The sequence below is a fragment of the Pararge aegeria genome, chromosome 19 (genome assembly GCF_905163445.1).
Source record: "Pararge aegeria chromosome 19, ilParAegt1.1, whole genome shotgun sequence".
Lineage (NCBI taxonomy): Eukaryota > Metazoa > Arthropoda > Insecta > Lepidoptera > Nymphalidae > Pararge > Pararge aegeria.
The window spans coordinates 12,473,340-12,489,433 of record NC_053198.1 but is presented as its reverse complement, the minus strand read 5'-3'; the positions used below and the strand labels follow the sequence as shown (position 1 = coordinate 12,489,433).

Here is a 16,094-nt window from a genome sequence, read left to right as displayed (position 1 = left end):
AAAAAAATTAAGACAATTTAATTCAATTTGGTGTCTAAGTATAGATATTCTATTCATATATACCGTTATTACTTTCATTTTTATAGAAATTCAAGATTTTAAAAGAAGTGCCAAGCATTTCTTCTTTATCACGAAGGTTTACGAATAAAAAAGACGGTAATAAAAATAAGTCTTTTATTGAGATGAGGTATTAAATAAAAGAGCCCAATGTGGAGTAATAAAATATATATTTTCGTTTACGTTATCGATAGTATTTTTAAAGAGCAGAGGACCAACACTCATTGCTTGCAAAAATATAACGGACAAGTATGACTCACCATGTATGCTTACCTTAGTCCAAACAACTCTAGTCATGAAACCAATTTGTTTATAAAAATTATATGCATATAATTTAATTTACTAATTATATTTATGCATTAAAAACATGAAAATAAAGTGTTTATGTACAGATCGCACAATCTTACCTGGCCGAATGTAAGAATTTTCAAAACACACACTTGCGCTGCCACTTGTGACTTAAAATATTTTTTTTCTTTATTGTCTTATATCGTGAACAATCTTTTTTCTTTTCAGTGTAAAGTTAATTTTCATGTTTAAAAAATAAAAATAAAGTAGCAAAGATTTCGTTTTTGTTTTTATTTATTTTATTGCTTTTTTTATATTTTTAAAACATACTTTACTTTTAAAATTATTATTTGAAAAGTATTATTGATTACTTTATAAGACAAGTAAAAAAAAAATGTAGTGTTCTTCAGTCCGAGCAAGTTAGATTCCGCGTACTGTAAATACCTTTTATACTACGCACAATACTACAGGAGCGTTCAAAGAGATAGATAGATGATAGACATCGATTAATATTTGACAACATCTATTAGAGGGCAATGGAAAAATTTGACATCTATTATTTGACATAGAATAATATTTGAGATTTTACTATTTGCGTGGCTGTTTATCAATGATGAAAGAGAATATACACCGTGAGTTTGTGTTGCTAATCTCTTTCTGTGTCATCGCACCGCTATAACTAGCGGACCAACTTGAATGCATAAAACACCGATCTTTATTTACTTCCAAATCTTTGGGAATCAACCAATTAACATTATTACCAACGTAAAACTACCTACACCTTATTGTAAACCTGTAATTTTGTACCAAATCATAAGTTATTAAATTACATTACGGGCTCAGGTTGTTATTAAAAAAAAAAGTTTTTTTCTCCGAGCTCACCGTTTTTCTTGTAAATCTCTGGTAGACAGCCACGCTTTTTTTTTTACTCCACATTATTGTTTACATAAACATTTATATTATACGAAAAATGTGTAGCCTCGTCATTCTCAAGTGAAAGCTATGTTTTTATTTACATTTGACAAAGTTGGTTAAGGCAGACGGCTCCGTCGGTCTTTCATCTGAAAGTAGTCGGTGTAAGTTCGAATTATACACAGTTCAGTAACGTGTAAGTCAGATAATTTGAAAATATACTTTATTTTTACAACACTCACAATATGTTTCAAGGTCGTCCGCTTAAATAATTTGCCACACAGTATTTTGGAAACTGTGAAAAAAAAAAAAAATTTACAATCACTTCAGGTTTTTTTTTATTATTTTTAGTAAATTGCAATATTAAAACAACAGAAAAACAAAATGTTGAGCCATGTGCATCTTCCAAATCGCGACGCACCACCATACAATGCGGGTGTAAAGTACGTGCCGAGTCTTTGAAGTAGCATACTAGTATAGCAAACTATTTACGAACGAACTATAAACATACGGATAAATCGCTTAAAAGTGATCTATACCAATTATAACGACCATGCAGGGGATATCAAGAGCAGTGAAAATACAGGATATGGGTTTTTAGTTATTATGTACACCCATAACAGTCACAATAATAAAAAAAAAATATTAAACAATCAGCAAATTAAAATAATGAACAAATAAACTAGGTGTTAGGGTTGCCAATTTTTTTTAAACCAGTCTAATTTCAGTTTGTTCTATGAAATTTCTTTTATATAAAAAAAGATTCCGTATGTGTCCAAAACTCGAATGGTGGTCAATAAAATTTTTATAATCGACTCTGTTTTTCTAAGTAAAAAGTGTATGCTTTTATACCTTTTACCTTTAAGTTCCAACGACGACGAGAATTGATATTAGACTGAGATATCGTTAATCGAATCTCTACAAATACTTACTCAAAACATATATTAAAATGTGTAGCAGAGTCCTAATTTATAAAACATAGCTATAAATACAATGGTGCTAGGTTATACAACCAGTTCTGGTCTTCAAAAATGTCTAAAATTGGCAACCCGTAAGTAACGCAAACCATATCTCAACGACTCAACAACTTTTTAACTTGAAATTATACCAAAGGTTTTATAAAATATCTATGCCAGTGGTATACGAAGACTGGACCACTGGTAGGCAGTGGCGGTACTACCATAGAAGTTACCTTTATTTCTAGTCATAATTCGCGTGTGGACCATAATCTTATTGTTTTTCAAAGATGAGTTGGTGTTTGTCATTTGGCACTACAACAACTGCCTTATATCGGCCATATGATGAGTCAAATTAGTCCAATTGCTCTAAAGCAAGTCCTGTTATATTTAATAAATGGATTAACTGCTTTAGAACAATGGCGTTCCTAGGGTCCTAACTAATTCAAGACCCTAGAAACGCCACTGCTCGTTGGCACCGCGTCACACAAAACAACACTTCTTCAAACAACACTAAGTATTTGTCACGTGCGAATTAAGCCCTCACGTGCGAATAAAGCTCTCACTTCGATGAGCCAAGTTGGTGTCCAGGCGATATGATATGCGAAAGACATTAAACTACCTCGATACAACAGTCTAGCGAACAAAAACAGACACAATGATTTGTCAAGGGCACCTCAAGTGCTTGGTAAATTAACGTCCGAATGATATAACGTAAGCATAAGAATCTTTTTTAAATATGTATGATAAAAATAAGCGAACGAAACGACTTTGAGATTACGTGGATATATTCGTTTTTATTTATCTGTCAAAACTTTATAAACTAAAATAAGGAATATTGTAAGTCCATATCATTATCCGCAACCCAAAGAGAGAGAGCAAGTGGTATTTACGACCCATTGCTGTGCTCTTATGCGGATTGGTGCGTTTTAAAATAATGATTATCACATGATAATTGTGTCACTAGCTGGGACTGACGACTTAAAAGTGCTCCCGGGTAGCACAGCGCCAAAATTTCAACTCCGGGCTGGTTCCGCAAGTTAAAAACCCCGCTAAAATAGTTTGTTCGGAGTTCATCAGGCCAGGACATGTTTGGAAACCTCACACTTTAAATTTGTCAAAGGACGAATAGAATATATTTGCACGATCCAAAAGTGTGGACACCAAACACTCCAAAAACAAATAAAGCGTGCTCCAATTTCAAGAAACATTTCAATATTCGCAATTGAGGTATGAAAGAGCTCATATGAGTAGCGAATTTAATGTGTGTCTAGGTTTTAATACACCGATGGACCACTGTACGGATCGTACCAGACCACTTTGCCCTCAAGGCATCCTGTCACGAGAAGGTGATGCCTTGGACTAAACTTGGAGCTGACTACAAGGTCCTGATGGATGAAGAGGCTCCGGACGACGTCCACCATTTTCGTTGGCCCGTCGAGCTCTTGCACGCAGTGCGATAGTTCCGCGCAGTTATCGTTGAGAGCTAATAGCCTCATGCCACGTCCGAATGGTGAGCAGACCAGCCGTCCGTCCGCCGAGAAGCATAATTCCTGTTCAAATTCAAAAATCCTTTATTCATTTTTGCCTATAACTGGCACCTATGATACAATCATAGATGGTAATTTAAAAAATTAAAAAATTAAAACATTTAAAAATAAATAAATATACTACGACCTACAAACATCGCCATCTAGCCCCAAAGTAAGCGTAGCTTGTGTTATGGGTACTAAGATGACTGATGAATATTTTTATGAATAATACACATAAATACTTATAATAATATACAGAAAAACATTCATGTTCATCACACAAACATTTTCCATTGTTGGATACGAACCCACAGCTTTTGGCTCAGAAAGCAGGGTCGCTGCCCACTGCGCCAACCGGTTTTCAACATTTATAATCATATAAGAATTATTTTGGCCTCCTTTTTCAAAGAATAGTTCATTCGTGTGTGATTTTTCTTGTAAACAGGGTTGTAACAAATTTTTGTTTTTTTTGCTATAATTTACGAAACTCCAAGTCGCTTTTGAAAAATCTTTTACGTATTTGATAAACTTAAGCATACAGTTACAGCAGGCATACATTTACCTTTTACCAATCAATTTTACTGGGCAACTCATATAACCTAAATTGTCTATGATCATTGCCACAAGTTGTTGTATTTTGTGTTTGTATTATCATATTTTCATTTTTCGCATGCATTTAAGATTATAAAAGAAATTCCGAATTTATATTTTATCACCTGTCAAGTGTCGATTTACGAGTTCCCATTACGCAGCGCCAAATCGGTGTCGTAACTATACGTTAGTCATCATCGAATAGTTGGTGAAACGGTTTTTTCTATACGTATCTCCCAAAACCTTGGACATCCGATTTAAGCGTTACCTAGGTTTAGTGAAAACGGGCATTAAACTCCTTACCTTTATAAATCCCTTGCCCAGGTTGGTTTCCTCTTTGTAATATAGCAGCCTTTCACGGTTCTGCCGTATGTAGTGTCGAGTTTCGGGTTGGTCCTCGTCACACGAGCTTGTGCTTTCGCGCCGAGGAGTCTGGCCCGACGTAGAGGGAGAGCTGTGTAAATAGATATTTAATTCAATTTCTACGATACATTAAAGCTCAAGTTACTAATTGTAATGTAGACTGATCTGAGACCCGCACTAGGTACTAAATCCAGTTACGTGTCTGGTACAATTATTTTATTTCACGCATATGCACGCAATGATCTATATATATCATTTGGAAACTAGCAACTACCGCTAGGAAATAACCGATTGTATCATTAATTAATAAAAACAATAAATATACTACGACAATACACACATCGCCATCCAGTCAAAAAGTAAGCTTAGCTTGTATTATGGGTACTAATAACTGATGAATAATTTATATGAATAATATACATTAATACTTTTAGTATATAGATAAACACCCAGGCACTGAAAAACATTCATGTTCATCACACAAATATTGTCTAGTTGTGGGAATCGAACCCACGGCCTTGGACTCAGAAAGCAGGGTCGCTGCCCACTGCGTCAATCAGCCTTCAAAAAAACAGAAATTATGTGAAGTAGTAATTTTTTTTTTGACAGAGCTCGTCCAGGTTAATACTGCCAAAAGGCTTTTTTTTTGTTCCGATCTGAAGGGCGTGCTTATTCAGGCTCATGCGGCTCAAACGCCTCAGGATGATGGACAACGGGCGGCATTTTCTAGTACGTGTTCCTTGCATACACTATGAAGTGTTATAGACAATGATGTTCAAATAACCATTCGGGACATAAACCTGCTATGTTCAAGGTCAAAGTCAATATCTTTATTCAAGTATGCCCATAGGTGGCACTTTTGATGCGTAGATAAGAAATTCGTTCGTCACTCCTTACTACTAATATAAAAAGTAAAATGCGAAAGCAACATAAAATTTTGAAAATCATAACAAATTGTAATAACTTGACCTCTACATTCCACACGTTTATTATTTTCCAGGACCTTAACCCGTTGCTTTATTTATCCGAGACTGGTTTTGACATTTAATGTATAAGCAACTGATATTGTGGTTGTCACCGCGTATTTTTAATGAAACATTCTAAAACTTGTAGAACTTTAGTTTCTCATTGTAATTAAATAATAACTTAAGTATCCCATCGGCAAAGTTTTCCAACTTTAAGCCTTGTATATAAAATAAAAGGGTTATTTTTCTCTTAGCATTTATCGTGCACATACTCTGTTCTAGTTCACTTCTATCGTGAAGCGTAATCATGGAAACGTCATTATATACATTGTTAAACATAAAAATTATAATTGAAACAAAAATTATTGGATACAACAAGTATACTAATGATTACAGTAGTTCTGTAAGATTAGTTTAATCGCGAGATTAACCGTGCAAGGTCTATAAGAAAAAGCAAGTTCTGTATTATGACGGATTTGTAAACCTTGCTTGCCAAGCTCCGCAAAATTATAGGTATTTAAATCGTGCCAACGCTTACGAATTTTGTACCTATTTAAAAAAAACCTCTATTGACCACAATAATTGTCATAAAAAAACACAGACAGAAACAAAGAATAAAATTACAGAGCAAACCAAAAATTATAATAACTACAACTAAAACTAAATACAGTTAAATATTATTAATACATATATTTATTATACGCGTTATTCTGATTTAGGTCACCACATCTCTGTGTTGTGTAGCTTATTTAGGTAATATTAGCGTTCTATTTTGCATTTAAGTTGAATCTGTTCGCCTGTAAACTTGTCTGTGGTGACGTTCTGATAACTGACGACCATGCCGTGACGTGGTGGCAAAGTGGCGTGATGGCGTAGTGACATGATGTCATAGTGGCTTAGTGACGTGAATTCGTGGTAGCGTAGTGATACCTATCACTAGCGGACGCCGAAGCGTGGCGTGGTGTCGTAGTGGCATGGTGATACCTGTCAGTGGCGGACGCCGCAGCCAGGGCGGCGTCGGGCGCGGAGTTGGAGGGTGTGGGCGTGGCGTGCAGGCGGGGCACGAGGCGAGCGGGCGCTGTGTGCATGTGACGCGTGCGCATCACACCGGGCGGCGTGATGCCCGTGTTGATGCCCATGATCCGCTGCATGTTGAAGTTGCGGCCCACCTGGCCCCTGCCCGCCGATACACCCGGTCAAATATTGATTTGTAATCCACTCGTACTGTATTCAATGGCTCGGGTCAACTAACTATATTATTGCATGTGTCCGTAAGTGCGTACATGCGAAAGTGCGTGCTCGCAACATTGCGTGCACGTGACAGTGCGTGTAAGTGACACGATGATTGGACGAACGTATATAACATTGGCGCAGTTTTAAATGAGAGATCCGCCGCACCCAACAGACCAACCAAGATGTTTGGTGAGTGCAGTCTCACAAAATTTCTCAAACCGCTCACTACTACAGAGGTCTACTCACAGAGGCGTACACAGGGTTTTTGACGAGAAAAGAACAAATCTTCCTCCTATACATCATCATAATACTACCCGTTACCGGCCCACTACATTCCACAATGAGGCCCACCAGCCTTGTAGGTTTCCTCACGATGTTTTCCTTCACCGTCGAAGCAAGGGATATCACTTGCTTTTTACTAATTAAAACGCACATAACTTAGAAAATTTTGAGGCGTGCTCGGATTCGTACTCGGTACCCCTAAAGAGTAGTCGAAGCGCTACCCACTGAGCTATCACTTCCTCCTATAAAAGTTGTATACATATTTTAACTAGGCAGTACTTTGGCCAGGTGTATACAATGCGCGCACAAACTGAGAACTATGAGTAATAAAAGATGATAGAGAAGGTTGAGCGGAGCCATACGTTTTGTATGTGTGCACAATAGACTATTGGTTGTGATTCAGTCGTCACGACATCATAAAACGTCTTTGCAGCATGTATTGTTAGTATCTTTAACAATTACCTAATAAAGTGTTTTCAGGAGCACATGATTCAATTTTAGGGCTGATTGTGGTTTACTCAAAAACTATAAGCGTTTCGGTTTCACGGATAAGTCTCAGAGACAGTACATAATGTACCTCTAAAGCGTGTGAAGGATTATTTAGTTTTTCACTTACACGTTGCATACTAATTAGTGTTTACGCACATTATGACAATATTATAGAAATATGTGAGTATTTTATTCAACAATTTAACATAGACGATTTGGCGAATATTATCAGTTTAGGCAATGATTTTAATTTTTTGGAAGTAAACTCAATATGTTTCTGATGAGCGTTTAAATAAAGCCGCAAAATTTGCACCCTAAGGATAAAGATATATTTGGAATTGATGAAATCTGTTAAAGTGAGCGCTTTCTTAAATTGAATTAAATTATATCATTATATTTATAAATGCATAATTTGTAATGTAATGTTAATTACCTGCTGTACATCTCTTGGAGCATTCTTTGTTGTTTTATTGTAATAGAGGCCTCCCATACGTCATTCTGTATGCTCGACAAAACCTGGACAAAAATGGTTATAGTACTTAAATGAAGAGGGATCCCGGCACTTATCAAAGTGATAGCTAGCATCTTCTCGAAAATCGAATCATAATAATATTACTCCAACAACATTTTTTTTTTCAAAACATAATATTTTAAGCGACTAGGAAAATTCATGTCTCTTTTAACTGCAAATTAGTTATTCAACTTCGACCTATCGTTTAGAAGTTACGGCCGCACGCTGTTACTACATAAGTTTTTAACGATTTTATACCTTAATCTATACTTACTATTAAACTGTAGCAGGTCAAATTCAGTACATTGAAGATACATTGAAAAATATTTTGGAGCAGTATAGAGTGATATTTGTCGCAGTTTCCTTGAGAGAGGGACATTATTTACGATTCCACACATTAACTTCGACAAAAGAGAACAAATTTTATTAATTCCTTTTGCACTGGAAAGGTTGTACCATAAGTTTAATTTTAAAACAAATTTTATGACTATTATTATAGTTAAGAGAATCAGACCTCCTCAGCAGACAGCAGCAATTCCCTCACTTAACGCTTAAATATACCAGATTAAAGTTATGCCACTGTATGTGGCAACGCAAGGACTGAATAGAAAATGTTGGAAATTTTCTTGATTAACCTTTTTCGCATACCGGTAAACTAACCGCAATTTTTACTCTTTCTTTTACGTTTTCTATTTCTGTTAGCAGTAACAGCTGAAACTGACAGAAGCTAATTTTATTCAAAACAATCAAAGCCGGGCACCCATCTATTTTCGGACTTTGGTGAACACTGTTTACCTGCTTACCTATACTAGACCACACTTTTTGCAGTCATTTGTAACAGAGTATTTAAAGAATAATAGGTAAGATAAACTGGAGTAGGTCCCAGGGAATAGGTAATGTATACGTGATTGAATGTTTGAAGCGCTGAATTCTTATGAAGTTATGTGTTGGAGTGGGTTCCTATAGTCCATTTAGTTTGGAATTAAATCAGTGATGCTGCAATAAGGTTTTAGGTTGTTTTAAGATATCAAAACCAAAGTAGCCTAGATTTTATTTATCTTTTGCCGTTAGACTGGTAAAAACTTACTCCTGGGGTTAAATGTCGCCAATTTAGGTAAATGTATTTCTTCTTATGTGCAATGAAGAATAAAAACAAACAAAAAAAGAAGTCTTAAAAGTACCCAAGTTGTTGTGAAAAGTGTAATGTTATTATGGTCCTTCGAGCCGGATAAAAGCGGTTATACTAGAAGTACGCTCACGGAAACAGGCTTCATCAACTCACCGGCGCTACGTTGGCGGGCCGCTCTTCTGCACGGGGGGCGCTCGGGCCAGCTTCCGGCTCCGGCCTGTGTGGAAGAGGATCCGGCCTGGCTTGCGAACGACTCGGGCTAACCGAAGGCCTAATCGCAAACGTTGGTGCTTTCAAAAACGGCACAATGAACAATAAACCAAATTTACTTATCTACGACAGCCAGACAAATTCTACCGATTTAAGTAATACAGAGTATAACCATCCATACTAATGTTCTAAATACAAAAGTGTTTTTGTTTGTTTGTTCGTACTTCACGCTCTCTGTTGAAAGGACGGAGAGTAGTAGTGTAGTAATAAGTTCTGGCAATACGCACTGCGAAAGACTTTGGTCTTCAAGCACGGAGGAATATTATTAAGTGACGTATATACAGTGAGTCCAGTTCTTATAAGTGGCGCGCAACTAAAGTCGGGTCGCTCTACTGGAGGCGTCGCTAAAAACTCAACACTTATTCATTGTAAAGTGAACATCTCCTGATGATGCTCCGGTTACGGGGCGTCCTCGCCTACGTGCGTAGAGGGTATATTGCTGAAGAACTGTTTGGTGTGGAGTATACGGATTGAAGAAATTATACATTATACCATAAAGATTCTCCTGCTTTTAGCGGAGCATAGCAAATTAAGCTTAATTTTCATAATAGATCAGACTGTTGTCGGTAAAAAGTCATTTGGAAATGTATAATATTCAAGCATTCTTAGAATCGACACACTCAATGCTCATTGAACATCTGATATTAGACAGGGGAATTAATACCATCGTTTAAAGCATCGATTATAATTCTCAAACAATATTAAAATAATACTGTTTTTAATCGACAGTAGTTAGGTTCTTGATAAAAAAATACGATCTCTATTTCACACCGATAATGGAGATAACTCAGGAGATATTGATTCTGTAATAGCATTTGTCTGGTTATCGCAGATTTAAGAAAGAAAAAATTCTGTCACTCATTATGTGCAGTATTTAAAGAATTAAAGTGTAATAAAATAGTTCTTAATGTTCATTGTTTATCATAATAATTGTCTATTTTTATTCGTTTAAATAATCTAATAGTCATTTTAACATGGGCGTGTAACATAAGTCTAAAAACTTTCATAAAGTCATACAAGTGTGACAACCTTTCTGAGCGTTCGAAGAAGACAACATAAATATACAGGTAGACATAACATAAACAAAAGACATAAACGTAGCATAACGACGTAACAGTTAGGCAATGTTTTGTTACACTTGAACTAACACGTCATTTTCCAATTTAAATTCAATTGTCACATCGTAAAAAAACTGCATAACTATTCCAATATGCCATGTTTTTTTTAATCATTGTACCTTATTAGTATAGTTATAAGTTGTATTAATATTTTGTAATCTTATGTATTTTACAAATATTTGGTATTCATATACCTATTAATATGATTGAGTTATATAATTAGAGAAGACACTAGTTATTGACTCAATCATAATAATACATTACTAATGTGTCCCGTCCAGATGCAGCGCTGATACCTAAGTACTTGGGTCCGTGCTGGCTCTAGAGCGCACGAAACAACACGTGTAAGGTTATTTGTTCGGAATAGCGCTTATTTACTATATATAATTCAATAAATTCATCTTTAGAATAATATATTTTATTACATTACATTTAATCCTATTTTGTCTGTAATATATTGCTTTAGCAATAAGACCGCCTTTGCATACGTCCGTGTAGTTATTGCCTTATCGTAGTCCCTGTATGTGTAAATAAGTATTCTAAGGGCCGGTTTTTACCACCTTCTATTGAGTGTTGGATAGCTTATTCACAAGTTTTGTCTTTGGCACTTTACACATTTATTTACACTCCGTATTTGCACACCCCTACAAGTTGATGGAATAAAAGAATGATAGAAAAACAAAGACAGGAGCAAAAAACAAAAGGCTATCGCTTGTTACCGATCTCTGCCAGACATAAGTAAGAAAGTGACAAAACTTACGTTTAGGCTATGTAACACTTGTCAGAAGGTGGTGAGACAGGCCCCAAACAAATAGAATACTCACGACTGCTCTCCAGTGATCGGTGGGACTTGTGCCATGGGTCGAGGTTGGCGATAGGGGTGAGAGCGCGTGCGCCGCGGGGGTCGGCGCGGGGCGGGCACGCGGGGCGGCGGGGGGGAGTTAGTGTCGCGACAGCTCTTATCTGAACCGGTATCAAGCGGTTGGATATCGTGGATGCAGGACCACTGTCAACAGAAATGACCAACAGTCAAACAAAACTATCATCAACTGCACAATCAAATATATGTTCATATACACAGAAATAAAGAATTATAAATTATAGATCTTTTCTGTCCATGGTCCACTCCTCCTTCATTACTCCCTTTCCTTTTAATCAGGTCGCAAACTATTGTTCCTTAATAGGGGGAAATCAACTACTATATAAAGAACGCAAGAATCAAAAGTCGCCGACTTATCACTGAAATTGTGACCGACCAAAAAAATTCAACAACTCTCTTCCCTACTCCCTAACAAGTGAACGCAGCAAACTACTGGCCGTCCGATAGTGAAACAAATGGGTGCGGAGCATGGCATCCCCCCACTGCCTACAACGCCTGCAGACGGCTTTGCTTGCGCGCCTGTACTCTCAATGAGTATACACACATAATATGCTTCCACACAGAGCAAAAAACACTTATCTATGCTGACTATCGGAGAGTATAGCACCGTTAGCGTATACTTTTCCCATTCGTTCCACTTTTCACTGAAAACATTCGTATCCACCGGAGTGCCCTGTTTTCGTTTTTACCCACCCCTTATACTATGGGTTTATTGCATTCAGTTAATTTTATGCTGGCAGAAAATCGATTACAGAATGATAAACGTGGGCGACACTTTTAAAATACGAAAGGCTTTCTTTTTCTTTTCTCCGCCTAATTTATAGCCTATATGATTATACGCCAGTTTATAGCCTAGTCTTGTACTACCATAAAATTGACTTCCATATCACACATGGATGATACCATGAGAGTTTAAACATGTTTATACAAATGTTTAAACTGTCTTTGTGCAAACATTATATTTGGTTCCTTTATCGACTTACACATGTGAACATGAAAAAAGATTTTGTTTGCACATAGCAGGTTGTTATGAAATTCCTAACTAAAGAAAAAAAGGTAAATAACTATAATGTTACCTCAGATCGGTCATCATGGCTTATGTTCCTGCTCAATGCACACCAGCCTTGCGGATGGATCTGTAAACATTAATGTATTGTTATCATTAGCTTTACACTACCTATATTGCCTTCGCCTCATTATTATTATTATGTAGAATGAAGAATAACATCTAATGTGACTCCATTTCAACTAAACTGTGGTCAACAAGAAGATTTCCATAAACAATGTAAAAAACTTAGAACAGGTTTTTTATTTCATGATGGATGGATGTGATACAAGGTATACATAGATTCTGTTTAGTAATTTTTTTATGAAATACTAAAAGTAATTTAGTACTACATTCTATGGGGTTCATCGAAAACTCTTGACTAGCACCAACTCCAGATTTCATTAAACTCACTAACCAAATATTAACACAAGAAGTTTACAAGCATTTTAAAAAAAAATAGAATACAAGACCACTATGTACTTTGGATGAGAATAAATGAAGCTTCTAAAATAGTACAATTATTTGGACACCAATCAAAAGGCATAATCATACAACCTAAGTAATCAAATCATGAGCTATATTCACTATGACGCAGGGTCCCAAATATCCTATTCATTATTACCTTTATTATTACTATTACCTGTAAAGCGCTGACAACCTCAGCATCATTGCCATCGGGAAAATCGGAGACAAACTCTACTCTGTTCTCAGTGCGTTTGGCGTCAAATAAATGGTCATACATGGCAGCAATGGGTATCACCTGCTGGCTCATTTGCATTAGCCTGTACAGATTTGGCTGAGAATAATAAAAAACATGAATGAATAAATGAATGAACATACTTTTATTGCACACCACAAAAAGTACAAAAAAAAGAGAAGTAGAAACAACAACATTTACAACATGAAATTAAAAAAAAAAAAAATTTATCAGCCGATTGCCAGAGTGGGCATCAACCCTTCTTTTAGAGTCCAAATCTGTGTGTACGATTTCCGCAACAAGAAAATGTTTGTGTGATGAACATTAATGTTTTTCAGTGTTTGGGTATAATCGGGTTGCTAGCCTTGCAATGGACCAATCAGCCGACATTAAAAACATTTTCGCATTTATAATACTTAAAGGTGCTATTTAATTGATCGCACAATCTCACTTGGTTACCCTGAAGTTGGCAAGAGAAGTTCACTCAAACATAAATTCACCTTTGCATACATAGAAAATATACCTCCACAGCAAGCTCAGTAGTTCATTCCAGCCTGACCATTTTAGATTGTAAGCTCATTATGAAATTTTACTGCTTTTTTGTTTAAGTCAACTAATATAGAATCGAAATAAATATAAGATAAAAGGCATTACCTTGAATCCATGTAAATCATTTGCCAATGTTGACAAGTTCAAGTCATGTATGATGACCAACAATCCACCGGTCGTACACATGACCATTTGCCTTGCATCAGGGGACAATCTGCACCTCATCAGACCGGATGCATGAAACACTCTTTGGTACACTAGGTTAAACTCTGTATAGGAATTGATGTCCCACGTATAAATACTGCCATCAAGTCCAGATGTGACTAGTAGTTTGTCTTTTACAGAGAATTCAATGTTCTTCACCCAATTTGAATGGCCTAGGAGGGAGCGGATTTTCTTTTTTAAGTTTCTAACATCCCATAATGCTATTGTAGTGTCATCTGAGCAAGTTGCAAACATTCTTCCGTCTAGGAATCTGAAAAAAAATATATTATAGTTAGTATTAAAGTGTTTAATTTTAAATGATATTGATTATCAAGTTCATAATAATTATTTTATGATTTTTTAATCAGAAAATTTTTTTGCCAAACTTTATTTTTATTCCACATTTATTAATTTATTTTGTGATCATAACCACAAAGCCCACTATCACACATCGAAACAGCATGTTCCATCCAATGTTTTAGTTATATTTCCCCTCTCCTGAGAAAGACCTTTACCAAACAGTGGGACATAAATAGGCTGAGGATATTTTTATTTCAATCATTTTCAAAGATTTCTTGATTCCTAACACTTTTCTATTAAGTTTTACTATATTAACTATATTTTAGGAATGCTGCATATTTAAAGCAAAATCACTATAAGGGAAGCATAATAACAGAAGTGGGATAGTTGTTTTTATTTGTAAATTATTTTACTATTTATCTCACAGTAACATATTATTATAAACTTACTTAACACAATTCACACAATCTAAATGTGCATCATTAACAGAGTGTATCCTTTTGTGGGTGAGTGGATCAAATATTTGTATTGACTTCTTCTCACAAGCTGCAACTAGTAGTGATCTAAAAAACAGGTTTTAAATTTGTGGGTTACATAAATATTATCTCATATTGGATGTTTGAATTCTTTATTCCACATAAAAAACAACACAGAAGATACTCAAACTAATTTATGAAACATTTAATCAAGGAGTGGGTGCAGCAATAACATTGAGGGCCTAGTTATAAATATTTCAAAATATTCTACATGTTGATAATACCACACATAATATAATAAACATTTGTATTTATTCTGTTGTTTATAAATTTAATAATTTACTGAACACAAGATAACTGTGTAGTTAATATAAAAGATTCAGTAGACCATGAAAAAGGTTTAGAAATTAAATTTATAGACACTTTAAAATAAGTAAATTTAGAGATGGTGATTACAAATAGCATAGATTTGGTTATTGTATTCCTTTTCAGACCAATTTGTTTACATAAATTAACCAATACCAATACCTCAAAGTAGTGAAATTTTTGTTTTACCTGCAATCGGAAATTCCTTAGTACTATACAGTAATTAAAAGGTTCAAATCAAGGCTAACTTCTGTTTTACTTACCCTTCCGGGGAAAATTCAAGGTTGAAAACGCCACCGATCGGAGGTGTGTTCCCTATTTCACAGTCCCAGGATGCCAGGGGTTTCATAGCACGGTATAAACTGCGGGCCATCGCATCACCTGCTCCCACCGGGTTATAGAACCCGGTCTCTCGCTCTATCAACCTAAGTGGACTGTACGCTGAGTACTTCGTCATGAACGAGCTATCAAGACCTTTGGTGCCCATGTTGATATTTTCACTTTTGAGACGAATTGCAGACAGCCAGTAAATTTAAGTACACAACATATCAAGGTACAGGTAAATGCAACGGTATGTAATATTCAATGATTTAGGCCTACATCGTTCTAGTTGGCAAGAAAAAAAATAATCGATAACATTTTCAATATCAAACTACAGGGCACCACAGAGTAATTATTGAGAAATAAAGAATAACTTAAAAAAAAATACAGAATACTAACAAATCATAGACAAATAACCACATGTAGATCTGTCACTCTGTGGGAGCATAACACTCATTTTATAGCAACTGATGTATCATAAAGTATAAACTATGGAGGGTAAAGGTACCTCTACCCTCCATAGTATAAACTAAGCTTTTTAACTTTTTAGCGCATAC

At 35.7% G+C, this 16,094-nt stretch overlaps 1 protein-coding gene across 2 annotated transcripts; it reads right to left on the bottom strand.

Moving 5' to 3' along the window:
• Positions 1-669: 669 nt before the first annotated feature.
• Positions 670-15,898, bottom strand: LOC120632346 (DDB1- and CUL4-associated factor 10). Of its 2 annotated transcripts, XM_039902199.1 has the most exons (11): positions 15,480-15,898; positions 14,824-14,937; positions 13,976-14,345; positions 13,265-13,420; positions 12,653-12,712; positions 11,521-11,702; positions 9,462-9,579; positions 8,102-8,184; positions 6,649-6,840; positions 4,640-4,790; positions 670-3,766 (listed from the first exon to the last, which is right to left on the bottom strand). In XM_039902199.1, the coding sequence occupies exons 1-11, from the start codon at positions 15,701-15,703 to the stop codon at positions 3,491-3,493; spliced, it is 1,926 nt and encodes a 641-aa protein (XP_039758133.1). In that variant the 5' UTR covers positions 15,704-15,898; the 3' UTR covers positions 670-3,490. The 2 variants fall into 2 exon arrangements, with proteins under 2 accessions (XP_039758133.1, XP_039758134.1); XM_039902200.1 differs by lacking the exons at positions 8,102-8,184; positions 9,462-9,579.
• Between the last annotated feature and the right edge of the window lie 196 nt (positions 15,899-16,094).

Coding starts and splice junctions, on each gene's coding strand:
- LOC120632346 (XM_039902199.1), bottom strand. CDS start 15,703: ATGGGCACCAAAGGTCTTGATAGCTCGTTCATGACGAAGTACTCAGCG. Junction 14,346..14,823: donor GATTGTGTGAATTGTGTTAA/GTAAGTTTATAA, acceptor ATTTTTTTTCAG/ATTCCTAGACGGAAGAATGT. Junction 12,713..13,264: donor AGGTTGTCAGCGCTTTACAG/GTAATAGTAATA, acceptor TAATGTTTACAG/ATCCATCCGCAAGGCTGGTG.